The 27,060-nt window shown below is 45.9% G+C and overlaps 1 protein-coding gene across 2 annotated transcripts in view; it reads right to left on the reverse strand.

Annotated features, from left to right (window-relative positions):
- The window catches only part of RPGRIP1L (RPGRIP1 like), a 1,574,704-nt gene that overhangs the window by 1,066,156 nt on the left and 481,488 nt on the right, over positions 1-27,060 (reverse strand). For both annotated transcript variants that reach the window (XM_069639571.1, XM_069639577.1), the window contains exon 7: positions 2,913-3,056. In XM_069639571.1, the coding sequence (XP_069495672.1) occupies positions 2,913-3,056 (144 nt within the window). The remainder of the gene's footprint in view (positions 1-2,912; positions 3,057-27,060) is intronic.

Genomic DNA, 27,060 nt, shown 5'->3' on the forward strand with positions numbered 1-27,060 from the left:
AGTAGAATAGTCATTAACGGAGAGGTTACGAACACGGTGAAGATATCGAGAGGAACGAAACAGGGATGCCCCCTTTCACCACTGCTGTATGCCCTGTTCTTAGAACCCCTCCTAATTAAAATACGGGAATCAATACGCATAAAAGGGATAGATATGGCAGGTCAGCAACACAAAGTGATCGCGTATGCAGATGATATGTTAATAACCCTAGAGGACCCAGAGTCCTCATTATCAGCTGCAGTGAGAGAACTGGAAAATTACGGGGCCATCTCTGGCCTAAAAATGAATAGGAAAAAATCAGAGATCCTGATTCTGGCTGGGGATAGAGCAAACATAGAAAGGGAAGCAAAACTACTGGACCTTAAGATCGTACAGAGAGGTATAAAGTATCTGGGAATAATTGTACCCCAAAAAATAGGGCAATTCTACGGGGAAAACAACCCGCCACTAATTACAAACATCCGGAGGGAATTAGGCAGATGGAACCCACTACTGATTTCCTGGTGGGGTAGAATTCAATCTGTCAAGATGACCATTCTCCCAAAGGTTCTCTATTATTTTCAGGCTCTCCCGGTAGGTGTCCCAGACACGTCCTTCAAAATATTAACAAAAGTAGTATCGTCCTTTGTATGGAAGGGGAAAACGCCTAGAATAGCCAGGATAGTTCTCACAGCCCCAACCAGAGAAGGAGGGATGGCGCTCCCCCATTTCAAAAAATTCTACCACGCAGCACAGCTTAAAGTCCTGAGGGAATGGGTGGGGGAGAATCCGCAGCAGATATGGGCCAAACAAGACCGAGCAGTAGCGAGGACCCCACTGGTAGAACTCCTCTGGAAACAGAGGCAACACAGACATGAAAACTTAGGAATAAGTGAAATTATGAAGACCACCTTGGAAGCATGGAACCACCAAACACGGAAAGGCATAATGACCACGGCATTAGGACCCTATACGCCCATTTGCAGAAATCCACAATTTCCACTGGGGATGGAAAAAGGGGCATATGATAACTGGGAAAAGGTGGGCATTACTAAAATAGGCGAGATGTTCACAGATAAGGAAATCATTTCCCTTGAATCCTGCTTTGTAGGCATGAATATCCCCAAACAGATATAGATACGAGCAGCTAAAACACTGGCTAAACTCCCCGGTCATCACTGAGGCAGCAACCAGGGAACTTACAGGATTCGAGACATACATCATCTCCAACACAGGGGAAAAAAGTGGGTCTCAACTCTGTACAAATACATAAACTCGCAAGGGGAAAGCATTAAATGGTCATACAGAATTAAATGGGGCAAAACTTTAGGGGAGGAACCAACGAAGGGACAATGGGAAGACCTATGGAAACAGATCCCCAGAATGACCCGCTCGGCACAAACCAGGGAGATGTGGATCAAAATTATGACTCAGTGGCATTACACTACAGAGAGGCTCCACTCAATGTACCCAAGCACAACAAACCAATTCTGGAGAGGTTGTAACAAAGTGGGAACATGGAGACACATATGGTGGGACTGCAAAGGCATAATACCCTTTTTGGAAGAAGTGAAAATCGAAATGGGCAAAATGTTCCCAGAGGTGGGGTTGATGGGGGAAGAGGTGTGGCTCTGCGGAATAAGAGATGATACTGCAAGGCTATACAGCAAATCACAATGGAGAAGCTTTATGGGACTACTTATAGCGGCATGGACCACCATAGCACAAAATTGGAAAAATAAGAATACCCTCCTGATCTATACATGGCTACAGAAGGTTTGGACCCATATAACAATGGAGAAAATCACCCACAAAATTCAAGGCACTGGAGATAAATTTGTTAAAGAGTGGGAAGGGACTTTACAATATCTCCAGTCAGACTTCATGGAACAATGGTGCCCCCATAATATCAAAGTATCAGACCTTTTCAACGCATAACAAGAACACGGGACAATATGACTCATCGGATCCGAAGGGAGGGAGAGAGGAGGGAGAAGGGAAAGTTATAATGTTTTAATGTTGTATACCCTGCTTTATTTATGTAAAACTAATAAATACAAGTTGCAAAAAAAAGGCCTGGCAGAAAGGGATACTAGGCAGACACAATAAAGGTTTCAAAGCTGAAAAAATCCTGAAAAGAAATTTCAGGATCAGAATTGTAATGACCAAGAATAAAAAGATCCTGAGGAAAAACAAAAGGACTAGAAAAGGGGCAGTATTATACAGAATATAAGGGAGCAGACAAACCCTGGCAGAAGAGTACCCCAGGCTTACAACTCAAAAGACATTGTGTTAGAGTTTTGGTATTTATAAAAAGAAAAGACAAAAACTGTCATTGTTAATAATACACGAAGAAGTATCCAAGAGAAGGGAGACACTCGTTGGAGTAAGGAGCAATATCCTTGAGAGACTTTATGTTGGGAGTTACTTATTGCTTTGCCCATTTGAACATTTCTAAAACACTGAAGGCCAAAGACATTATCCTTTTCACTTTAGAATTAATAGCCTTAGAATGTGAGTGTCAGAATAGTACTTTGAACACAGGACGGTTTCGTTTTAGACATTCTGAAGCTGACAGAACCTTAGTTTTGAGTTTAGGTAGGGAAACCCCTCTAGTGCAGGGACAGCAAGGCATTTTCCCAACACCTTTACATTTATCAATGAAAGTATTTCGCCAAAACCATGTCTAACATGTGTCAGAGTTTCATCCTGACACCTCACTCTTTACACCATACAATCCCACCAACCTGTACTTATGGATAAAGTACATCAGACGTTTGTGGTAACAACTAGTAACAATGCTGACACTTCTACCTTTTTGAAATGATAAAACAGAATTGACTGATATTGCAAATGGCATTGTGTTTTTTTGCAACTAACAGCATAGAAAACACCTGGCTTCTTATATGTAGGAAGTGTTTTAGTAACTATACCTCTGACCTGTTGCCTGCTGTTCTCGAAGTTGCAGCAGAGAGTCTTCATACTCCTGTTCCATCCTTTGCATCTGACTTCTCTGTAGTTCTGCAGAATGCTCCATATCTCCTATATGTCCCTTCAGTGTTTCAATGATGCTTTCTCTGCAAGATAGACAGGAAAACAGCTCAGGAATGGACCATCTAAAGGGAGTAAAACAACTGGCAGGTAGTACACCAAAGCAACATAAATTGCTAACACTACACCACTGACAAATAATCTATACTTCATTGGTTAGTTCAGTAGTTGAGTGCGCTTATATTTCCACCCCCATAATGAAATGGAGGAAAAGGATTGAACTCCATAACTGCCACTAGCAAAATGGCTTTATTTCTAATAAATTCTGATATTCATGTGTTCCAAGATTAAACTAGTTGCATCATTAAAACATGATCAAAATGGTCTGAAGCCAAAAGCAACAGTCATGTTACTATGATAAAAACTACTGTCCCACGTTTCTGTTCAAGTTGTAGACGTTTTAAAGAAAACAGTGATTGGGGTCTCCTATACCACTGGACTCAAAATTTGCATTGTGGAGATGAGATAACAGTGAAGTTTGAATATTTACCACCAAGTGGTCCAAAATGATGTCGTCTATGCACTCTCCTTCTTGTTTTCATTGTTCTTATTACCATAAGGCAGGGATATCTTCAGCAACCCTGACTGATGTATTTCTGACTTCCCTATTCACTGAACTAGACATGTTACATTAAAAGTTGTAGTTGGCAAAAATTAAGAATATTTGTATACAACGCGCGCAGACATAAAACACAAAGTTATGAGGGAACAGTTCCTGGTAGCCAATGCAGGTAATACTAATTCAAAGCCAGGGTAGAGGCAATTGCGTGACTTGAACTCAATGCATTAAATAAAATAAATTGCCAAACACTGACACTACTGTTGCTATTAAGAGGAAACACAGAAACAGCACACGTGTATGCAGTCTTTTAAATGTTTTAGCAGCTTTAGAATGCGTTATCTGGATATTTGAGCCCTTCAGTTGTTTATGTCCCCAATAATTGGATTTCTGACAAATCAACATGTTATAATGCTTTCTCTGTACACTAGGCACGCAAAACCACATTAGGAAAGGAACACAACAAAACAAATGTTTTGGAAACATCTAGGAGGTTTCTGTGACACATTCCTCAGTTAATTACTCCAAAATGAGGGCTAGGGTTCTTGGGGGTCAGAGGATGCAACCGACCTCATGACAGAACCACTGCAGGTGGTAAATGGAGGATCCCCAGAGCTCACTCTAACTTATTGGAGTCCAAAGTAAAGGTAGCACCTGGCTTCTTGCAAATAATTCCCTTTCTGGGCAAAAGGGCTTTGTTGCAGAAGTATGAAAGGCTGGAGAGTGAGGCATTTGGTTTGGACGCTAAGTTCTAATATTAATCTACAGAAGAGAATAGTCCTGGAGAAAAGGGGTCGATTCGCAGTTTGGCAGCTAACAAAGCAGTCAGTGGGTCCATATGTGAAAAAGAAGCCCAGAGTAAGCACACACAGGTTATGCAAGCTTCAACATGGACTCCAGACCAGAGTTCCACAGATATACATCGGCAGGCAGGGTCAATGTGACAAAAACTTGTGCTCTCAGCGGTGCTGGTAGAAATGAACAAGTATATCTGCATGAAGATTAGGGAGGCTTGCAAGCCTGGTTCGTGGGCGCATTTACTCTAGTGTCTTATTCCAATACACAACTAACAGGGTATTGTGACGAATCCAGGGAATCCATCCCTTTTGGGACTAAGGCGGTGAGCCTGCTAGACTCAACATCCCCTTTGGGACAGGGCAAGCAGGATCCCACTGGGGGTGACCACCCTCTTAGAGGACAAACAATTCCTAAATAGGGATATGTGTTATCCTCCCTCCTGGCCTGGAGCGATGAGCCAGCACCAGACTTTGTGCTGCGGCCCATAGTGAAGCCAGCAGAATACCAGGCAAACAAGCCACAGAAGAGGAGAAAGATCCGGCGCAGCAGGCTCAGCGGAGAGACCTGGAAGCCACCGTAAGATTTTGGGTCAGAAATTATCACTCCACACGACTTTTGGAACTTTTTTATTTTATTGTATGCAAGATAGCCACAATTAAAGAATTACAACCTCTCTCTTTCGCCGCCTTCTCTTGGTTTTTCTTCTTCCAGGCTCTTTGTCTAATAGGCCCAGGCATGCTCCACCATGCCTGCTTCATCTCCCTCCTCTTGCTGAAATGACAAGAAACTTAACTCACCTTCTGTTTAGTTTACCTGCCTTTTATCATCCTCCCCTTTCTGTCTGATAGCATCAGGCATTATCCCCACCTGGTCTTCCCCCTCCCTATTGGTCAACTAGTTCACCCCAGCCAATTGGGAACCGCCTTTTGCCTTCCCTTTCTGAATTTCCCCAGAAGCCCTGCCCCGCCCTCTTTCAGGGCATGGCGAGGCCGCCATGGCTGCCCGCATAGTTCAGGGACTTCCCATCTCCGGATCCGGGTTCCCCTAGAGCAGGGGAGCACAGCCGATTTCCCTGGAGGGTCGAATGTACCACACAAGTCTCATACAGTGGGCCGGACTGCCTATGGGCATGAGCAGGTGATAGGGGTGTTGGTGCACAGATGTTACTTAAAAAATATAACACATGGGTTTTGAAGGGTCATTTTTATTTATTGCCCTTTAAAAAAAAATGATAACCCCGATGATACACTGCATTACCACTTTAATTTTATGGGGCTTAACACAGGTTTTAAATAGACGATATGATGGAAAGACAAAAACCGACTTCAGGGCATGCAATACTTGATAATTAAACTGAGGTGACAGCAGGCCATAAATAATGTCTTGAAAGGCCACGTTAGGACCACAGGCCGTATGTTGTGCACCACTGCCCTAGAGGGTGTACACGTCCCTGCACCAGTCCTGGTGCTTGGCCACCTTGAGGGATTCATGGATTGTCACCTTTTCCTGGTAAGGGACGCCTTCACCTGGCACCTGGTGCGAGGGAGACCTGCCTTCATTCAAGCTGGGTCATACATTTGCTGTGTCATGGGAGCCGTCAATTTCCGCAGGCGTCACGCGTCCTTCACTTCCCTTACGCAGGCGTGAGATGCTGCTGTGATGCCTGCCCCGTCCCCGCCAGAGTCACAAGATGGAGAGGCGGAGTCAGTGTACCCGCCAGAGACGAGAGCTGCTGGTGCTGCCACACTGTACTCCAAGCTGTCATGGCCCGAGCGGTTACATTTCTTTGCATCGAAAGATGTACATCGAGGTGATGCTACATCAAATCTTTTTTATTGAAAGATGTTTCATTGAATTGCCATACATAAATAGGAAAGTGTTTATACATCAAACACCTTTCATCAAATAGTTTCGTTATATAAACACTTTACATTTTTTGCAAGGCAAGTCGCTGAAACATGCATAACGTTATAACGTGACAGGGAGCAATCCAGTACTGAAATCAAGTACAAAAAGTAACAATGTAATCCAGCACTCGACAGCTCCCGCTAACTTGTGTAGTGTCACATGCACTTGACACTTATTTTATTTTTTAATAGGGGGAGTGCCCCTCCCAATAAAATAAAAGTCCACAGTCCTGAAATAGCTCGCTAATACTACACAAGTCAGAGGGAGCTGTCTAGTGCTGAAATCGATTCAATACAGTTACATTGTATTTCAGCACTGGACAGCTCCCTCTAACTTGTCTGGTGTTTAACCCACGTTTTCAAAATTGTACCCTTTCCCCAACCCAAACAAACATACATATATTTTTTATATTATATTTAAAAGTAAAGAATTGTTTGAAAAAAGCATTTTAAGCTATGTTTGATTCAATGAATATTCATTTAGATGGAAAAACATTTCTATGAATACATTTCGATGGAAAAAGAGTCTATGAATCTTTTTGCGATGAAAAGACTGTATACCAGCCCGAGCCACAGTGAGACGTGGAGCTGCTGCCAAAACCCCACTGGGAACAAGCGCGAAGGGAGCATCTGCTCAGACAGACAGAGAACAGTGAAGGAGCGAGACCACGTCACCTCCCCAACATTAAGTTGAAAGGGGGGGGCATCTCCCCTTGACAGAGTCGGGTCCCTGACCCTGTCACTCTCTATGCCTGCCGACATCTTACAGTTGGAGAGCCACTCATGGTGGAAAAACGTCCGAAAAGTAGGCGTACGAGAATCTGCCACCACATTTGTTCCATGGAATCTCATGTGGAGGCACTCTAAGGACATTTTCGATGCAATGGAATTTCCCCAATATTTGTGGTTGAAGGAGCCCATGGTGCCATTTTGCCTAGATATGCGTCCAGCAGTCCCCTTGCCTGATCATTAGAAGGCTACCTAATTTTAGAGATACAAATCTTAGTCTGTCTCGAGAACTGGGCATTCTGTTATATGATGGGGACGTGATCTATATCTTCCTGGACTTTACAGCACGGTGCAGGATTCTAAGAAAACCTGTATGAATGTCAAGTGATGGCTTAAAGTATGAACATTAGGTAGTATCGCAGATGGCCTGAATAATTCAGAGTCACCAGGACATTTCACAGGTTTTATTAAAGATCTCTCAAAAAGGGGTAAAAGCTGTGGGTAGATTATTCAGCACGGAAAAAGAAGCAGGTGGGTCAGTTTGGTGCACCAACTGGAAAAGGGGTTTGGGAAGTGGCACTAGGGTCATCCCTCTTTCTCGTCTCCCATGGGATTCCCGCCCTAGCCCAGGCATTTCTAAGTACAGGTTAGTGCTACAGCTTGGTAACCCCTTCTGTCTAGAAGCTGGTCTCAATGCATATGGCTCCCAGAATAGCGGGTGTAAAACTCTCTTAGGGACTTCTTATTTGGACTACCGATGATGTTAGTTTTAGAAATAGTTTTTTGTTTATTTCAACCTTGTAAAAAACAATACAAAAAGGTAAAAGAAAGTAGGAAGCACCAAAAGTGTATATCCGCAACCTAGAGCAATAAATTAGTCTTATGATGTAGCAACCTTGAAAGTCCATATTCAGTAGGGGAATAGAGGGGAGAACCAAGTCTTAACTCTTGTGATAAAAAGCCCACTAACAAGTGGTGCCCCCAGTATATCGAGGAAAACACAACAGGGTGAAACCAGCCCTTATGAGGGAATGTTAATTTTAATAGGGTGGTGTATGTGTGAAGTTTGATCTTCCGCCCTCTGTCTTTCTATGACCCCCTTTCTCTGACTACTCTCCTCTGTCCAACTCCACCCACCATCTCACTTCTCCATGTCCTTGTTCTCTGTCTTTCTGATGTTTGTTTCCTATCACCTACCTCCACCCTCCAATGTTACTATCTGCCTTCCTACCACTCGCTTCCTCTCCATTCTACTACTTATCTACCTTTGTCACACTACTATTCCCTTTTCTCTGCACTACTGCTACTCTCCCCCAAACTACCACTACTACTACTAATCGGCCTTCTCCTCACTTCCCTCCATTGACATCCATTCTTCCAATGCTCGCTTCCACTGTTTGATGTTACTCATCCGTCCTACTATTAGCACCACCACTCCCCTCTGCACTAGTACTGCTCTCCTCTCCACTAACTTGGGAATATGGTGCCCTGTTCACCCTTCTGCTCTCCATATTCTCGCACCCTCTCTACTTCTCTCCTACACACTTCTCCTAAAACCCCACTCCTACACTTCCTCTACTAGCCTCTCTCTCTCCCAACACTCACCCCCTCACACTAACTACTAGTACTATTACTCCACTCCCATAGTCCAATCTCCCACACTACATTTACCTTTCTCTATCTACCACCTATACACCCTATACCCAACTGGCACCACTCCCTCTTGTACCCTAGCTAAACTCTGCCACCAACTTTCCAACACTGCGCTCCATGGTCCGTCCTCTACTTGGTCTCCCAGTTCATCTTCAGCTCCTACTGAGACCTCTCCCGTACAATCCATATGCAGCTTTTCCTTCTGTCACTTTTTGTACTGTGGAGCTGGTGGTTTAGTGACTTTCTCAGTCACCCACCACCCCATTGGCAGCAGCACTCACCTGTAACGCTCACCTGATTCCCGCAGAGGCGCCGGTCTTGACTGGGTGAATGCCGTATCTTCAAAGGTGATGTGTAACACACGGTTGGCTCTTTGGGCTGGACCTCTGTGCACTGTATGTCTGACTCGAAGAGTAAGATGTCTGCAGATAGAAAATATGGGATTAATGAACTGGGGTTATTGGGTGCCTCTCTCCTCCTCCCTTTCTCTTCTCCTGTAGAACCCCAAAGGTTAACGCCCTCACCTTAGGTAAGTGAACGCCGAGCTCTCCATCTGCCTGGGGGCAGGGTGCCGTAACCAGTTTCTTCACTGGATAAGGGTGCAGGCCTCTTGACCTCAGAGGACTGCTATCCGTCGTTAACTGCACGAACGGTAAGTTCTGGGCACTTCAAATGTCTTAAAAGTCTTTTGTAATGATATCTCTTGTTTTGCAGGGTTCCGGCGAGGGCGGATGGCGGGCTGATGAGAGTTGAGGATCGAACCCGCGTGAGGAATAGAAGCGCCTGGAAGCACGTAAGTAAGCGCTTGTAGTCTGCTTCACGATGCGCACTAACTGTCCCTTTTATCTTGCAGGTACAAGTTCGGAGCTTTAGAGAAGCTGAAGGGTGCTGGAATACCGACTGGATTCGGCGTGGGAAGGAGTAATGGCACGTGAGTAATTAAGTTGCCCAATGTCTTTAAACGCACCTTCTTTTGTCTTTCAGATGCGGGATGCAGCGCCGAAGGCCTCCGGAGCGTGCGAAGAGCTGGTAAGCTTTTGTCTTTCAGATGCCGGAATGCAGTGCGAAGACCTCCGGAGCATGCGAAGAGAAGGTAAGCCTTTGTCTTTCAGATGCCGGAATGCAGCGCGAGGCGTTGGTGACAGCCGATGGACCAGGTAAGAGATGCGCTGCCACTGAAGACCGTAGTGCTAACCTGTTCTTTCTTTGTCTTTACAGGTGCTGCTGAAGACTGGATTCCAGGATGGTAAGCCTTTGTTCCCTTAGGCCCAGGATCAGAAGCAGAAGACACGATGAGCGTTCTGCTGCAGAGAATGGAGAATAACGCAAAGCAAGATTCATCCATCGGGTGTGGTTTAAATAGCCTCCTGTAGTGCTTAGATGTCTCCTTCCACAGCCTCGCCTAGGTGAGAAAAGAGTTCCTGCTTTCCAGAAGAGTTCCAGTGTTCTGAACCTAGGGAGTGGCTCCTGCCCCACCCAACAGGAAAAGTAGTCCCAAACAAAAGAGGATCAGGGGCTCAACTGGCAGGTAAGTAAGCAGCATGGTCTGCTGCAAGTAAGTCCACCCAAGCATTATGAGCCTGGCGCTTCCAGCGCTGGGACTGGGCATCTTTATGAGCCTGGTGCCACTGGCGCCAGGACAGGGTCCAAAAGGTCCCAATTGGGACTGGCTGGCACTCGGAACCGCGGTTATGGGTCTGCTTCCAAGGGATTCGGGTAAGTCCTGATCTTTTGGAAGCAGAGATCATGACAGTACCCCCCCCCCCTCAAGGCCCCTCCCAAACCGGGCTTCTCCGGGGGTTTGGGCTTGTTAGGAAATGTTCAATGAAATCTTTTGATTAGACGAGGGGCGTGGACATATTCTGCAGGTTCCCAGGATCTTTCTTGGGGACCGTAGCCTTTCCAGTCAATCAGGTAAAATAGTTTAGATTTGGAGATCTTGGAATCCAGGATGCTTTTGACTTCAAACTCGAGTTCTCCATCAACTAGAATAGGTTTTGGAGATGTAGTTAGTCGGGTTTGAGGTTGCACGGGTTTTAATAGAGAGACGTGGAAGACCGGATGTATCTTCATGTGAGGGGGGCAAGTCCAACTTGACCGCTACTGGATTTACTATGGTAGTGATGGAATAGGGACCAAGGTATCTTGGGTTGAATGTGCGTGGTCCTTTTAGAGGTAGATATTTGGTGGATAACCAGACTTGATCTCCTACTTGATATTGGGGGGCTTCCTTCCGATGTTGGTCTGCTCCTCTCTTGTATTGTTCTTTAGCCCTTTGAAGGTGAGAAACGGCTTCCTTAAAGGCTTGAGTGATTGTAGAATGCAGGTGGTCTACTGCTGGTGTTCCAAGATCTTGGAGTGGATCCAACTCCGAGGTTCGAGGGTGACTACCGTATAAAAGAAAAAACGGGGTCTTCCCAGTTCCCGAGTGGACAGAGTTATTGTAGGCATATTCGGCTATCCAAAGGATATCTTTCCAAGTTTTTGTCAGTTTGTTGTAGCATGCAGCGTAAATACTGTTCCAGAGTTTGATTGGTCCTCTCGGTTTGTCCGTTGGTTTGAGGGTGGTGGCTGGTCGAAAGTCTCACATCAATTTGAGCTGACCGACAGCAACTTTGCCAAAAATGAGAAATAAATTGACTACCTCGATCCGAAATGAGAACTGAAGGAAAACCGTGCAGTCGGACGATGTTTTCGAGAAATTCTCGGGCCAGAGTTGCTCCTGTTGGTAAGCCTTCGAGTGGAATGAAATGCGCCATCTTGGAGAATAGGTCCACGATTACTAGGATCGTATTGTATCCGGAGCATGGAGGTAGATCGGTGATGAAGTCCATAGAAAGCGTATGCCAAGGGCGAGGTGGGATGTCAATAGGGCGTAAGAGGCCGGCTGGTTTTTCCTTTTGACTCTTGTTTTGGGCGCATACTCCACAGGACATTATAAAGTCTCTGATATATTTTTTCCAAGACGACCACCAGAAGTAGCGCTTGATCTTTTCCGAGGTCTTGGTCATACCGGGATGTCCTTCCATTAAAGAATCGTGATAACAAGAGATTACCTTTTTCTGTAAATCTGTGCTGGGCAGGTATAACCGTTCTTGGAAATATAATAGGTTGTCCTTCACCATAAAGTCCTTTCCCTGCAGATGCCAATTCTGTATGTCTGCTGGAGTTACCAGTAGCCTGGCTTTATCCTTAACTTCCTCTATGGATTGTGTTGCGATTACACCTAGAATTCTGGACGTCTAATGACGTCCTTTACAGCCTTTGGACAAAGAGTCAGATTCATCCTCAAAACCATTTCATGATCCACATAATTGCCGATGGCACCGCTGTCGACGTAAGCTTCAATCGCATGTAATCGATCTGGATGTTCAGGGCTAATGAGGACCATAGGTATCACGAAATGCGAGGTCACGGAACTGGTTTTAACGCTCGGCAAGAGGACCTCTATTCTTGTCTGGCAAGGTCGTTTCCCTGCTCAGAGTTTGTGACCCTGGTAACGGCAGCTCCTACTGCCTTCTTGGCTGGTTTCACCGGACAGTCTCGAAGAAAGTGCCCCGAGTTTCTGAAATAGAGGCATAATTGCAGCTGTTTTCTCCTTTCCCGCTCCTTTTGTGTTAGTGGTCCTTTCAGGCCCCCTATTTGCATGGGTTCCCCGGAGTCTACCCCTTTGGTAGGAGTTGGTGGTTTGGAAAATACTCGAGCATCAAACTTGGAACGATCGGCCTTCCTGTTCTGCAGTCTGTGGTCAATTTGAACGACTAAGTCAATATAGTCCGAACAGTCTTGCGGGGGATTCACTACTTGGGCTAACACATCTTTGAGCTCTCCACGTAGACCTCTATAAAACAGCGTAATCCTTTTGTCCTCAGGCCATCGAGTTTCCACTATCAGTCTGTTGAAAGACGCAATATAAGCCAAAAGGTCTTGATTACCCTGTCGCAATGAAAGGAGCTCATTGTCCAAGGCCTGCCCCTGTGAATGTCTTGCAAACAGTTTTTCCATACTGAGCTGAAAATCATGGAGAACCGGATCATCTTGATTAACTAGGAGGGATCGACCAGTCTGCCGCATTGCCACTAAGGTACGAAAGCACGAAAGCTACCTTAGCTTGATCACTTGGAAAGGCTGCTGGCTGGCATAAGAAGTGCAACCGGCACTGATTAATAAATACTGCAAACCTCTTTGGGTCACCAGAAAATCGTTCGGGCGGAGCCAGAGGTACATTCCTAGGTAGGTTGATCAGCACTTGGTTCGTAGAAGATGTTGAAGGAAGATTTGCCCCTGATGCGGGTAACGGAATTTGTCTGGCTTGTGACTGTAGCAATTGTCTAGCGAGATCGTCTGTTCGCTCTTTGGAAATAATCAGTTCCCTTCTTAGAGCATTCGTTTCCTGACGGGCTGCATGCACTTCTGCTCTTAGTTCCCCAAGTAACTGGGCTAGCTGGTCGGTATCCGAGGTTTCCATGGCGTGGGAGTTTTGCGGTGGGCTTTGCGTTCTGTAACGCTCACCTGATTCCCGCAGAGGCACCGGTCTTGACTGGGTGAATGCCGTATCTTCAAAGGTGATGTGTAACACACGGTTGGCTCTTTGGGCTGGACCTCTGTGCACTGTATGTCTGACTCGAAGAGTAAGATGTCTGCAGATAGAAAATATGGGATTAATGAACTGGGGTTATTGGGTGCCTCTCTCCTCCTCCCTTTCTCTTCTCCTGTAGAACCCCAAAGGTTAACGCCCTCACCTTAGTTAAGTGAACGCCGAGCTCTCCATCTGCCTCGGGGCAGGGTGCCGTAACCAGTTTCTTCACTGGATAAGGGTGCAGGCCTCTTGACCTCAGAGGACTGCTGTCCATCGTTAACTGCACGAACGGTAAGTTCTGGGCACTTCAAATGTCTTAAAAGTCTTTTGTAATGATATCTCTTGTTTTGCAGGGTTCCGGCGATGGCGGATGGCGGGCTGATGAGAGTTGAGGATCGAACCCGCGTGAGGAATAGAAGCGCCTGGAAGCACGTAAGTAAGCGCTTGTATTCTGCTTCACGATGCGCACTAACTGTCCCTTTTATCTTGCAGGTACAAGTTTGGAGCTTTAGAGAAGCTGAAGGGTGCTGGAATACGCACTGGATTCGGCGTGGGAAGGAATAATGGCACGTGAGTAATTAAGTTGCCCAATGTCTTTAAACGCACCTTCTTTTGTCTTTCAGATGCGGGATGCAGCGCCGAAGGCCTCCGGAGCGTGCGAAGAGCTGGTAAGCTTTTGTCTTTCAGATGCCGGAATGCAGTGCGAAGACCTCCGGAGCATGCGAAGAGTAGGTAAGCCTTTGTCTTTCAGATGCCGGAATGCAGCGCGAGGCGTTGGTGACAGCCGATGGACCAGGTAAGAGATGCGGTGCCACTGAAGACCGTAGTGCTAACCTGTTCTTTTTTTGTCTTTACAGGTGCTGCTGAAGACTGGATTCCAGGATGGTAAGCCTTTGTTCCCTTAGGCCCAGGATCAGAAGCAGAAGACACGATGAGCGTTCTGCTCCAGAGAATGCAGAATAACGCAAAGCAAGATTCATCCATCGGGTGTGGTTTAAATAGCCTCCTGTAGTGCTTAGGTGTCTCCTTCCACAGCCTCGCCTAGGTGAGAAAAGAGTTCCTGCTTTCCAGAAGAGTTCCAGTGTTCTGAACCTAGGGAGTGGCTCCTGCCCCACCCAACAGGAAAAGTAGTCCCAAACAGAAGAGGATCAGGGGCTCAACTGGCAGGTAAGTAAGCAGCATGGTCTGCTGCAGATAAGTCCACCCAAGCATTATGAGCCCGGCGCTTCCAGCGCTGGGACTGGGCATCTTTATGAGCCTGGTGCCACTGGCGCCAGGACAGGGTCCAAAAGGTCCCAATTGGGACTGGCTGGCACTCGGAACCGGGGTTATGGGTCTGCTTCCAAGGGATTCGGGTAAGTCCTGATCTTTTGGAAGCAGAGATCATGACATCACCTGACACTCTGCACTAATCAGTGCCTGCACTTTCCCCAGGACCCACATGAGAGGCTTTAAAAAACCCTCTAAGCCCCTCCCCTTTTCATGCACAGTTTTAAAAAAAGTCTTTGATTTTTCTCCTGCTGTTGCTCTGTTGTGCTGTGCATCTGGACATTCAATGTCTTGCTGTTTTGGTTGTTTCTGAGCTTCTCAGCAGTATTGTCTGATGTGAGGTTGTGGTGAAGGCTTAAGGATCATCTTTATGGCAGCTTCCGGGTCTTCTCAACTAATCCCAAAGGGATTCTGGGAGTTGTGGTTCTGTAGTGGGGCAACTGTTGACTAGAGAGCACGTGCCCCCCTGCCTTCCTCAGAAGAAATTAAATTATAAAATCAGAAAGGACACATTTGAAACTGCACTTTAAATCCTTGTGGAAATGCAGCTGGCACAAAGAATAGTTTGTTTTGCTACCCAAGTAGGGACAGATACGGCATTAGCTTGCACAATTAGTGTGCTTTTAAGTAGAATAGACCAGGTGACAGGGAGGCGTGTACCCAGGATAGGGTCTCACTACACAAGTAGAGCGCAGCATGGCTAATAGGTAGGATGAGGTTGCAGTTTACCCATAGGAAGATATATCATGTGCCAGGTATGCACCAGGACTCGGTAGATAGCAAATAAAAGCAGAGAAAATGTGTCCTGCAGAGGAACAGAATGTGACAAGCAGTTGCCATTTTAGATTGCACCAGCAGCAGATAATTGAGCTTTACGTCTTTAAGGGACAAGCCCAGTTAAGCATGCTTGAACAAATACAGTTAATTCAGGGAAAATGCTGTAGCCGGCTAGATGGTAGCTACCTCAAAGGAATGTCATAGCCCAAGGGTTCGTAGGGAGGGTTGCATAGCGGAACAAGGTACTAATGTGGGCATCCATCTGTCGAGGTAAATTAAGTTACAAAGACATGGCAGACCGTTTCAAGTTTATGGGATGAACTGGACATCCCAGGAAGTCAGAAGGAGTTGCCAGATTAATGCCTCTGCGATCAGCCTAAGGCGTGACAGAGGAACGCAAAATGCGACTAAAAAAACAATGAATTGCCGCAATGAGACCTTAGCAGGGTAAAAGCAGAATGACTAAAAAAATAGCAATTCATAAATGTGTCAAGAACAGGATGGCGTGATCATCGTTGCGAGAACAAGTCTTGAGACTCAGCTACAACATGCAGGGGCGATAACATGGGCTATGTGATTTAATTAAAACAAGGCGATACACTTGCTCTCTCTCCCACTCTCTCTTATCTACATAAACATATCAGCATGCAGCCAGTTCATGGACAGTGTGACGCCTGGTAACTGAGGAGCTCATGTCTTTTTCACTGCAGAAGTAATTTAGGGCCTACCAATAAATATTCAGATATGATGAGTAGCACACCTTTTATGGGTGGGATCTTAGATAAGGGTGACCAATCAATGGTTGCTGTAAAGACTGGAGGGGGGTTTCTGTACTCCTGCCCTCTATATGTCAGAGTAGAAGCACAGAGCACCCCAGCCAAGATTCTCTATAGGGTAGCTATGGACGAGTAATGAAGGCTTAAGCTCTCGGGAGGTGATGCAGGCTGGTTCTTAAGTACTGTGTAGTCCTCAAGACCCCACAAAGGAATGTCCACACACTATGTTAGGTGATAAAACAGTTCTTTACATAAATAAGGTTCAATATATATACACAATCAATAACACTTTGTACTCTGGTTATTCTAATATGGTAAATATGGACAATGTCTATGTGGTACCACAGTGAACTCTTGACTCCTTTAAAATGTACCAACTACTGACAATCTCAATGGCTTACAAATCGGATAGTAAAGTGAATCAACACTAGTCATAGGAAGGAAGAAAAATTGGGTTAAACAATTGGGCGTGCGGTGCACCTCGATGACAAGAGTTTGTTGCTGCAAAGCAGATCGATGAAGAACATAGGTCCAGCAAGGGCGTCTGGTTGTCGGCATTGACAATCGGGACTCGACCACAGCTGGCTTACGGATCTCCGTTAGCCTGTTTGTGGACTTCAGGTGGCGGGAAACCCACCGGCGGATTCTCCTCGGTTCGTTAACGACCTCAACTTTCTCCGGCGGGACAAAGCGGTCAACGGTGATGGCAAGGGAGCCCTTCTTTCAAATGTTCTTTAGACAATGGAGTGTTGCGGCTCCGGTCAAAGAGGTTACAGCAGTACTCAAAATCTTGGTCGACTGTGATGGTCGTCGACGACCTTGACATCCTGGTGCTTTACTTCAGTGTTTCTCGGCGGACCCAACATCCGTTCGAAAGCCGTTTGGGACCGACTTCCAGGACGCCTTGATGAAGATCAGCTTCTGCACGATGTTCCCTCGTAGCTCAAGGAGAGGTCTCCTAAACAGGTCCTCTCTTGGATCAGTCCTTGACAGGCACAGCAGCTTTCAGATTGGTGAAGGAAAGCAGCAGAAATTCTTCTTCCAGTGGGCTTCAAAGATAAGCAGCTTCAAGTTTCAACTTCAGCTTCTGAACAATTCTGGTAAGTGAGAGTTCTCCAGATATACTGATCTGTCTCATTCACAGGCTCAGGTGGCCAATCATTCAGAAGGGCATTCATGCAGGCAGGCAGCCAATCAGGCTCACAGTGCATTCAAGCCATTCACTTCCACCAATAACAAGGAATGTGGATTGGGGCAAGCACCTAGACTTTCAGCACACAGCACTGCATTCATGTCAGTCGGGCAGGGCCGTCTCATTCTTTTGTGTCACACACACAAATACCAGACATCCATAACATTAAGTGCATACTGGTCACACAATTTGTTCACCCAGGTCCCACCCCAAGGGTATACCCACAACATACAGTCACTGGGAAGGCTCCAGCCAGTCTGGCCTGGACTTCCCCACAATACCATATATGGAACTTTCACCCAACAGCGAGTCAGGGGAAGGGACAGAGTCAGGGCTTCCCAGGACTTTGGGCAAACAAGGTAAATCAGGAATCCACTGATTCCTATGGCAGGGCCTGGGTATTCCAAAATGGAGGATACTCTGAGCACCTGTCAAATTCAGCATGGAGCTGCCACCAGCCCATACCCTGTTCTGAGGGCCATACACATGTGCCCAAAAACATACCCTAGTGGTAAAAGAGTGTACCCCCACCCATGGGTGCCATACGGTTATCTCAAGGGTCTTTGTTTACCACAACCAAAAAGAGAAAGAGCTGCACTGCCAGGAGTCCCACATGGACTCCTGTGCAGAAAACAACACAACACACATGATAAGTGATTACAGGACAGGGACATGGAGGCCCTGTCCCGCCAATGCATTTCCAGCATCCCAGTTGGGGATCTGTAGGAGTCTATATGTAGCTTAGTAGAGGAAGCCAATGACCAGGAGCGATAGGTGTTAATAAATCAGTGATCATGATGGGATCAGAATGACTCATTTGTTTTATATAAAATTCTGTTGTCTGTTCAAAAGTTGGACAATGTTGGAATGAGAGCGTGGCTTTTAATATTGCTTTTTCTCCCGAGTCTATTGCAATAAACAGGGTTGCCTTGCATTTGCCATACCACAATCGCGCTGTGTGGTGTCTTTTTTGACAAATACCAGTTAGAGGGCTATTTGGCTTTGTGACCTCTCTTTCAGGTCCGAAACAACAAAGACAACTGTGGCCAGCAACTGGGAGGCATTGCAAGAGAAATAGTGGTACCATCAGCAACATTTTTGGAACCTGGGGGGGGGGTTTCAGTGTTTTGGGGCCTGCCCCCCACCCGAACTCCCACTTGACATATCTGCTGCAGATCTAATTCTGACTTTTGTTTTAGTGAGCTGCCTACCCCAGGTTGTGAAGGGGAACCTCCCCCCGCCCCAACCTGTCCCTGCCCCTGGCACAGTGGTCTATGCTCTAACAAGCTAAGCTTTGAGTCCACATAAGAAAGACATTTTTCTTGACCACTCCTGAGGCAGCCAGTGATTTTGTCTCAAAACGACCACACAAATAGCCAGGATTGGGGAGGACTGGTGGACCCTCCAAACTATACACTTAAGACATGTTACTGTTAAATGGTCCTGGTCTGGTGATGTCCAGGAAGAGGAGAGGGAGAATTATGGAATTATGAGAGGAGAGTTCCTGGATCAGCCTTAGATATGATGGATGGGCTGAGGTTTTGGATCCTTCTAGGACTCAGGCCCATGACAGCACTACTTTCTATAGTTTAAGCTTTTGATATTGGCATGGGTGGTAGGACAGAATCTTACCGATGCTGGAACTTGGTATCTTACTTGCTGGGTGGATCATTGGCGACCATGCGCACGCTCCAAAGGAGTTGCCCACAATACAGCTTTGTTTGTTGTTGGTTGTTTGTGGTGGGAAGAATACATTGATGGTTTAGGGTTGTCAGTGAGGGAGGGTGAGGGTTTCTCAACTTTGTTTGGGATTGAGGGCGGTGGGGAAGGGAGTAAAACAAGTTACTTACCTGTGGTAACGCTCTTTGGATTGGATGTTCCACCCACGCATTCCTCATCTTATGATATCTTTGTTTCCAGCTTCAGCTGCTTCAGAAAATGTTTCTTCTCGGCAGAGGGTGCGGTGCGTGACACAGTCGACCAGATGTCCCAAGGGCTTCCATCTCGGTTGACGACAGTGTCGAGCATATGTACCACGTGCAGCGCTTGTTGGCTTCAGTTCTGTTTTGTACGCCACCCATATGCACAATTACTGACATTATTAAGTGCCTTTAATTAATCAGACTTTAAAAGAGCGTAAAGTTTAATGCCTGGAAATTCTACAGCGGGCAGGTTGGGAAGGCCAATGAGGAATACATGGGAGGCACATCCAATCGAAAGCACGTTACCATGGGTAAGTAACTTGTTCTTCGAATGGATTGTGACCTCCCACGTATTCCTCATCTTATGATAAACTCCCAAAGCAGCGTTACATTTTTGGAGGAGGGGGTGTGCGAATTTTGAATGTTATTAATTGTAAAGAATGAAGCATAGAACTACCTTCCCAAATCTGCCCTCATTGTTAGAAGTATCTAAACAATAGTGTTTTGTAAACATGTGTATGGTAGACCAGGTAGCGGCCTCGTAGATAACCATTATCGGAACCCTCCTCTGAAGGGCAGGGGAAGTTGCCATGCCCATAGTAGAGTGAGCCCTTAAGCCTACTGGTGATCTTTTCCAGCTAGTTTGTAACACTCTGAAATAGCCAGCATTATCCATCTGGATAAGGTTTGTTTGGTAACTGACAGACCTAGTTTATGTCCTGTAAACCCAATGAAGAGTTGGTCATGCTGGCGTGATTTTGCCATTCTTGAAACATAAAAGCGTAGAACTCTCCTTGGGTCCAATCTATGAAATCTTTCCTCTTCCTTGCCAGGATGAGGTGGTGGATAGAAGGTCGAAAGCACAATTTTCGGTGCGAAATGGTAAACGGATACAATCTAAGGCAGGAATGAGGGTTTGACTTTAAGGACAACCTTATCCTTGTAAAAGGTGGTAAACAGAGGTCTACAGTACAAGGCCTACAACTCCCTCACCCTGTGAGCTGATGTTATCGCAACTAACAAAATAGTTTTGAAAGTTAGCAACCTTAATGGGCAGGAATGGAGTGGCTCGAAAGGAGCACATGTCAAAACCTTTAAGACCAAATTAAGGCCCCAAGTTGGGACTTGGAAAGGTGTAGGTGGAAACACATTAGTGAGTCCCTGTAACGGGTATTCTCTATATGATATTAAATAAGTACGCTGAGACTAAAAGTAGGTGTTATTTTGTTTCAGAAAGACTTTTATTCAATATAACTTTCTTTGATTATTTTTTTTCCTCTTAGGAAAAGGATACGTTTTCATCTCTTCAGACGACCTGGACTTGAAGCAGTTTCAGGCAACGCACTTGGATCTTTCAGGTAAGTCTCTAACAAGTTTTCTCACTGTCCCAAAGTCTTTTGTTACAGTCTCTTTTAGCTCAGATCTCCTCAAGTTTCAAATGACTCATTGTCATGCACCCCTTCTATGTGAGGGTATGGGACCGATGGCGACGCAGCCCCCATAGAATTGCTCCACCATGTTGTGCTGCAGTGTGTTCAGCGGTCTAGTCTTTTCTTCTGTCATGGCCGCCGCCGCCGGCTTTTCAGCAGTTTCCTCCCGGCGACGGTCGCATTGCTACTGTTTGCTTTCTCCTTCATTGCCAGCGCTCTCGTGAGGTTTCCTCTTGGCTCATCAGCCCCCCTTTCTGGCATCCTCGCTTTTTTCCCCTTTTCTTGCCTCCTTTCGCTAACCCCGGTTTACGGGGGCTTTTCCTCTGCCCTGCTCGCGCTATCTGGCTCTGTGGTCTGGCTCTTCCCCGGCCCTTCTTTGCTTACTTGAATTTCCACTCTTTCCTCCTCTCTTACGTGCCATTTCTCATTAACGGAGTGGAGCAGTTTGTTCGTAGATTGGTTGCTTATCTGTGTGTCCGGAGACCTTCATCGACATACCAGTGCTCTTCGGGATTTTTTGCCTTCACAGCTTTTTCCCCTTCTGGCGGCTGCGGATCCGGGGCCTCTGGTTTCCGGATATATTTCCGGTAACCATTCTGGCTTCATTCCGCAGTCGGCCATACCTGTATAAAAAGAAATCAACAGTGGGAGAAAAGAAGAACAAGGCGGCTTCCCCCACACCCTCATCAGGTGAGGAAGAGAGTGAGACAAACTATTCAGAGATTGAAGTCGATTTACCTGACACTCATCTTGTTATTACATTCTCTTCAAGTCTTTGTCACTTTCGGTTATACAGTCTCTGAACCTGTAGATTGCAGTTCTTACAGTTTATTCTCATTCACATTATCCTCCCTTTGGCTTTTCTTCAATCTTTAAAATTACTTGGTCTCTATTTCCTCTTTATGTAGCATGTTGTTTAATTATTTCTTTAATAATTAACTTCTAACACCAGCTCGTAGTAATCTCCTTCTTTTTCTCCTCTAAATAAATCAATCTGTCTCTCTTGGATTCTGTTCAATCACTCTTCAACGTATATCACTAGACTCTGGCTCTTAAAACTGACTTGCACTTTCACGTCCCTTCTTCACTTTACTTTTCCCCCTCTCTCTGGCTCACACGTACCTTTTTTTTACTTTACTTTTCTCAGTCAGGATCTGTTTGCGTAGAGTGTCTTTCCCGTAGTCCTCTAATCATCTGTTAGTACGATCAGCGTACCGAGAGGTCTCCGCCCCCCTTCAGCTGTCGATCGTGTCGCAGCAACTCCGACTGAACTCCGCCCCTCGGGTGTGATCTTGACGGAGCGGCGAGTCCTGAACTCCGCCCTGCTCTCCCTCTCACCTTCCAACGTTGCGATCCTCTGATCGAGTGTTTCGGGAGCTTTGATAATAACTTCGTCCTCGACGGAGAGGTTACAGAAGTGTCATCAGTCATTCTTTACCAGGTAGGAGGGGACAGGTTCTCTTTCCCTCTCCTCATACGGCGTCAAATCAATTTCTGAAACTGGCTGCAGCAATCTTTAAATAAACATCAATTGAGTCGAACGATTCAACAAAGGAGTACAATAACTTGGAATAAGCGCAATGGCGCAACTTGACTTCTTTTTGTATTGGTTTTAACTTCTGCTCCTTCAAAGGCTCTCAGTAAGCCCATTCGTAACTGTCGTTTTGGATTTTCAGACCCTCGGTCTCCTAGCAACCACAGGGAAACAAAAAGAGTTGTAGTCACTTGAATGACAGACAGTGATTGGTTATTAGACCTGTCAATTATTTCCTTCAGCTGAAAGTTAGAATTAACCCTTTATGGAGCTGATTAACCTGGTATTGACAGAGCCAGAGCCTGATTGCACATTATCTAAGTGTTCTACAGTAGATTTATCACAGTCACTTAAGAAACTGTGTTATTAAAGGTATTTTGAAGTATGATGCCTCCTCCGAGGTGCGCTTGAATCTGGAAAGTGCTGCCAGATAACCATTAATTGTTCCAATCTGGAGCCCCGGATTTGCCAAAAGTAACAAAAAAGTTAACACTGTAGGTGTATTGCATTGAAAAGGATCCACATCCTTTTCCCTACACCAGCTGCAGAACTTGTTCCCTTCTTGTAATTGAGGGAGAAGCCCAGTTTGTGGAGAGAGTGGGAGGTTATACTGAGATGTTCCAGGGATTGTTCGGGTGAACGTGCCCTACTCAGCCAATCATCGAGGTATGGGTATACGTGAATCCCCCCTCTCCTGAGACTCGCTGCCACCACTGCCGTTAGCTTGGTGAAAACCCTCGGCGAAGGTCATCCTGAATGGCAGAACACAAAACTGATGAGAACCGCCAACGGCGAATCTCGGGTACTTTCTGTGCTTGTGATGGATTGGCACATGAAAGTAAGCATCCTGAAGGTCGAACAACACCATTCAATCCTGTGGCTGGAGCGCCTGAAGGATCTGAGAAAGTGTGACCATCTTGAACTTGTCCTTCCTGAGGAACTTGTTCAAGTATCTCAAGTTCATGATGAGTCTCAGTCCTCTGTCCTTCTTGGATATTAGGAAATCGGGAGAGTACCATCCTTTGTTCCTCTCCATCACACACACACATCACAGCACTTTTCTCTACCAGGCTCAAAACATCCTGTAACAGGAATAGATCTGGAACATTTAGCAAATGGCTTCTCGTGGATGATCCTGAGGTCACTGTATAAAGGGGATACAGTAACCTTGGGCTTCTGTTTCTAGTGCCCATGCATCCGAAGTAATACCTCACCATTCTTTCAGATGCTGCAACAGTCTCCCTCCCACCGGGGGTCAAGACCTCAGAGAGATTTTGAGGTGGCTGAAGCACCGGCTGATGGTAAAGACGCTGCTGCTTGGGCAGGCTTTGCATCTCTCCCTCGTCCACCACGAGGGAATCTTCTTTGTCCTCTTCGACAAGCCTGTTCTTTCGCACTTCCAAATGAGGAATAGAAACGAAAAGACCTACCCCTACAAGATGATCCGCTGTGGTGAAATGGCTGTGGCTGCCTGATGGTGGCACCTAGGGACTTGGCTGCGCGTTTGAGGTCTGCAGCTTTTTAAGGCTTTCGTCAGCCTCATTTCCAAATAAATGAGAGCCATGAAAGGGCATGTTGAGGAGTCTATATTTTACGTCAGGTGCAAATCCTGACTTCAACCACGCAAAACCTGCTTATTACAGTGCTTGCCGCCATGGCTTTGCTGATGCTGTCAGCAGAGTGCAGACATGATTGAAGAGACTCACACATGGCCGCTTTGCCATCTCTTATCAGGTTCATGCACCAGCCGAAAAAACGTTCTTTGCCCAGGTATCAATACGTTTATCATCCCTATCTGGAGGGATAGTTGCGTAGGCAGGTTGCTTAGAGGCGGACGTAGCTGCTTGGACCACTAAACTTTCTGGTGTCGGATGTTTTGACAGATAGCATGGGTCGTTACTGGATGGTCTGTATTTTCTGGTGACGTTTCTATTAACTCCAGGACTGGATTCCAGAACTTCCCAGTTTGACATGACTCTTTGTTGGAGTGCCACATGAAAGGATAGTATCGAGTCATTTTGTGGACCTTTGTCGAATATGTCTAAGATCATCCTGCTCAAATGGAGAAGCAGGTCTATTCCACCCTAAAAAATCTATAACCCTAGTCATCAGCCTTCTGTATGATGCATCCGCATAATCAGCCGGGTCTGGCTTCCTAAAGTCTAATTCTGGAGAATTGTCAACACCACTAGCTGTTTGTAAGGTATTATGTAGCTCCCCGACTCTGGTTTCCTCAGAGATTAAACTTTCTGTGACATTAGGAGTATCCTTATGTACATTAGGAGTATCCTTTTGAAGGCTAAAAGGTGGGGCGTCCTCCGATTTCTCATAACCCTCATGTAATGAGGTTAAAGACCTGAAAATGTCCTTTTTAGGTAAAGCTTTAAAAACCTTTTCCTGAGGTTTTTGTGGTAAAGGTGTTGACTCCAATGCTGGGTCGACTTCTTGGTTTTAGACTGTATCAACGATTTCGGAGTCGATGGCGTCAACGTCCGTGGCATCAATGGTATCGACGACTTACTCTTCGAATTATGCTTCAAGGGACTCGACGGTGTCTTGGACGATTTCTCGTCCCGTCGAGTATTCGAAGAAACTCGAGATGTTTTAGGCTGAAGACCCGGGCTCGAGGGGTTTTGCCTTGGCCTCATGCTTGTTGTCGACTGGAGCATGGCCACTTTTTTGTGTTTGGAGGAGGACAAGGCCTCTTTCTCCAGGAGATGACGCTGGGACATGTGACTCCCCCTCAGACGGGCTCAGATCCTTCCTTCCTTCCTTCCTCTTACACAATTAGACTCCCTCAGCCGGGTTCCTACCCATTTCAGTTTGCATTAACTATCGCATTAACTAAAAGACTTTCAAATGAGTACAGGGGTTAGCTTGACCCGTTGCAGGACCACTTCGATTTCACAATTTCTTTTTACATTTGCCACTTTTCATTTGGATACCTAACAGAGACCTTCAAATGAGCACCCAGGTGGTGCCGGACCACTCTGTATACGGTATCTATCTTCGCTTCAAAAGTTCAGTCAATCCTTTAATGTTCAATTATATTTGCGTGGCTCGTCCCATACGCTTCAGATTTGTTCATACAATGTTGCCGCTTGCAACCTTGGTTCTAACACAGACTGGCCTGCTATGAGTCTCCCCGACTCACCGGCTGTGCTGACTTTACTGGCGCTGCTTTGTTGTATGAGCCAAGGACAGTACCATGGCTGCAAAGGCTCCTTCCTGCTTTGGCTATCGACGAGGGAGAACCCCAGGTACCTCCGACACACAATGCAGGATTCTTGAGCTTTAATTCCAGGTCTTACGTTCATGAGCTTTCGAGAATAAGAAACATAACAGTTTTCCTCTCTATAGGCAAAAGGCACTTTCCTCCTTGCAACCCTCTCTGGTCTTGCCGTCTTTCTCTTCATATTCAACTGGCATCTTGGAACTGCTGCTTCCTTGTGTGCTTTGCCTTGCTCAGAGTGTGCTTTCGTGCTCCGCCTTTTATCCTTGTGGGGAAGTTTGATGGAAGTCAAGTGTGTGTAATGAACAGTAATTGCCTGCCTCTGACTGACTGTTGGGACATGTCAGGTATACGGCTCTGGCATTAGTTCCTTTTCTCTCACAGTGAGTGAGCTGTCCGTGAGAAAGTGTTCATGCCTTTGACCTTTTCAGAAAAGAACAAGTTTCTTAACCCTGGTAACGTTCTTTCGACTGGATGTTCCTCCCATGTATGTATTCCTCATCTTTGATATTCGATATTCAGCTTCAGAAAAATAAATTCAGCAGAGGGCGCTGTGCATCGACTCGATGTCCCTGGAGCGCCTCCATCTCGAGGATGATGTAATCGAAGGCATATACAGCACCCGCAGCGCCCATTGGCTTCAGTTCTGTTTTTTCTTACAGTAGAATACCCGCTTAACCACGTGAATGACCGTACTCAACTTTGAAGGAGCGAAAGTTGTAATAGCATGGGAAACTCTACTGTGGGGTAGGTTGGGAGGGCGATGAGAAATACGTGGAACATCCAGTCAAAAGAACATTACAAGGTGTAAGTAACTTCTTCTTTGAATGGATTGTGTACTCCCACAGAGTCACCATCTTTGATAGACTCCCAAATCTGCATTAGATTTGGTGGAGGGATTAAGAATTTATTTTTTTTTTAAAGGTTTTGTGAACGTGCGAATAGTAGACCACATTGCTGTCTCACAAATATTCTTTATCGGTAGACCCTTTTGCAGGGCTGTAGAGGTAGCCATGCCCCTGGTGGAATGGGCCCTTAATCCTTCAGGAGGATCCTTGCCTGCCAGTCTAACATTCCAAAATTGCCAGAATGATCCACCTGGATAAGGTCTGTTTCATAACAGCCTGACCAGGTTTGTGGCCTGTGTAGCCAATGAAAAGCTGATCATCAATGCTAAGTTTTGATAGCCTAGATATATAAAAGCTCAGGGCTCTGCAAGAGTCAAACCTATGCAATCTCTCCGCCTCCTTGCCAGGATGAGGTGGGGGATAGAAAAAAGGTAAAACAATGTTCTGCCCTATGTGAAAATCAGAAATGATTTTGGGTAAGAACGAAGGCTTAACCCCAAGAACAACCCTATCCCTTATGGAAGCAAGGAAAGGGTGGCTTGGATGAAACTGCCTGCAATTCACTCACTCTACGGGCAAAAAAATTGTTTTAAAAGTTAACAACCTTCATAGACACGAGTTTAAGGGTTCAATGGGTGCAAACATTAGACATTTTAGTACAAGATTAAGGTCGCAAATTGGAATCTGGAAAGGAGATGGTGGGGAACACATTGGTGAGCCCCTTCAGGAACGGTGTCACCAGTGGAATCTTGAAATATGAACATTCTTCAGATGAGTGCTTAAAGATGGACAGCACCGTTAAATAGCCCTTAATAGTTCCAACCT

The sequence above is a fragment of the Ambystoma mexicanum genome, chromosome 1q, assembly GCF_040938575.1.
Source record: "Ambystoma mexicanum isolate Mex_15411 chromosome 1q, UKY_AmexF1_1, whole genome shotgun sequence".
NCBI lineage: Eukaryota > Metazoa > Chordata > Amphibia > Caudata > Ambystomatidae > Ambystoma > Ambystoma mexicanum.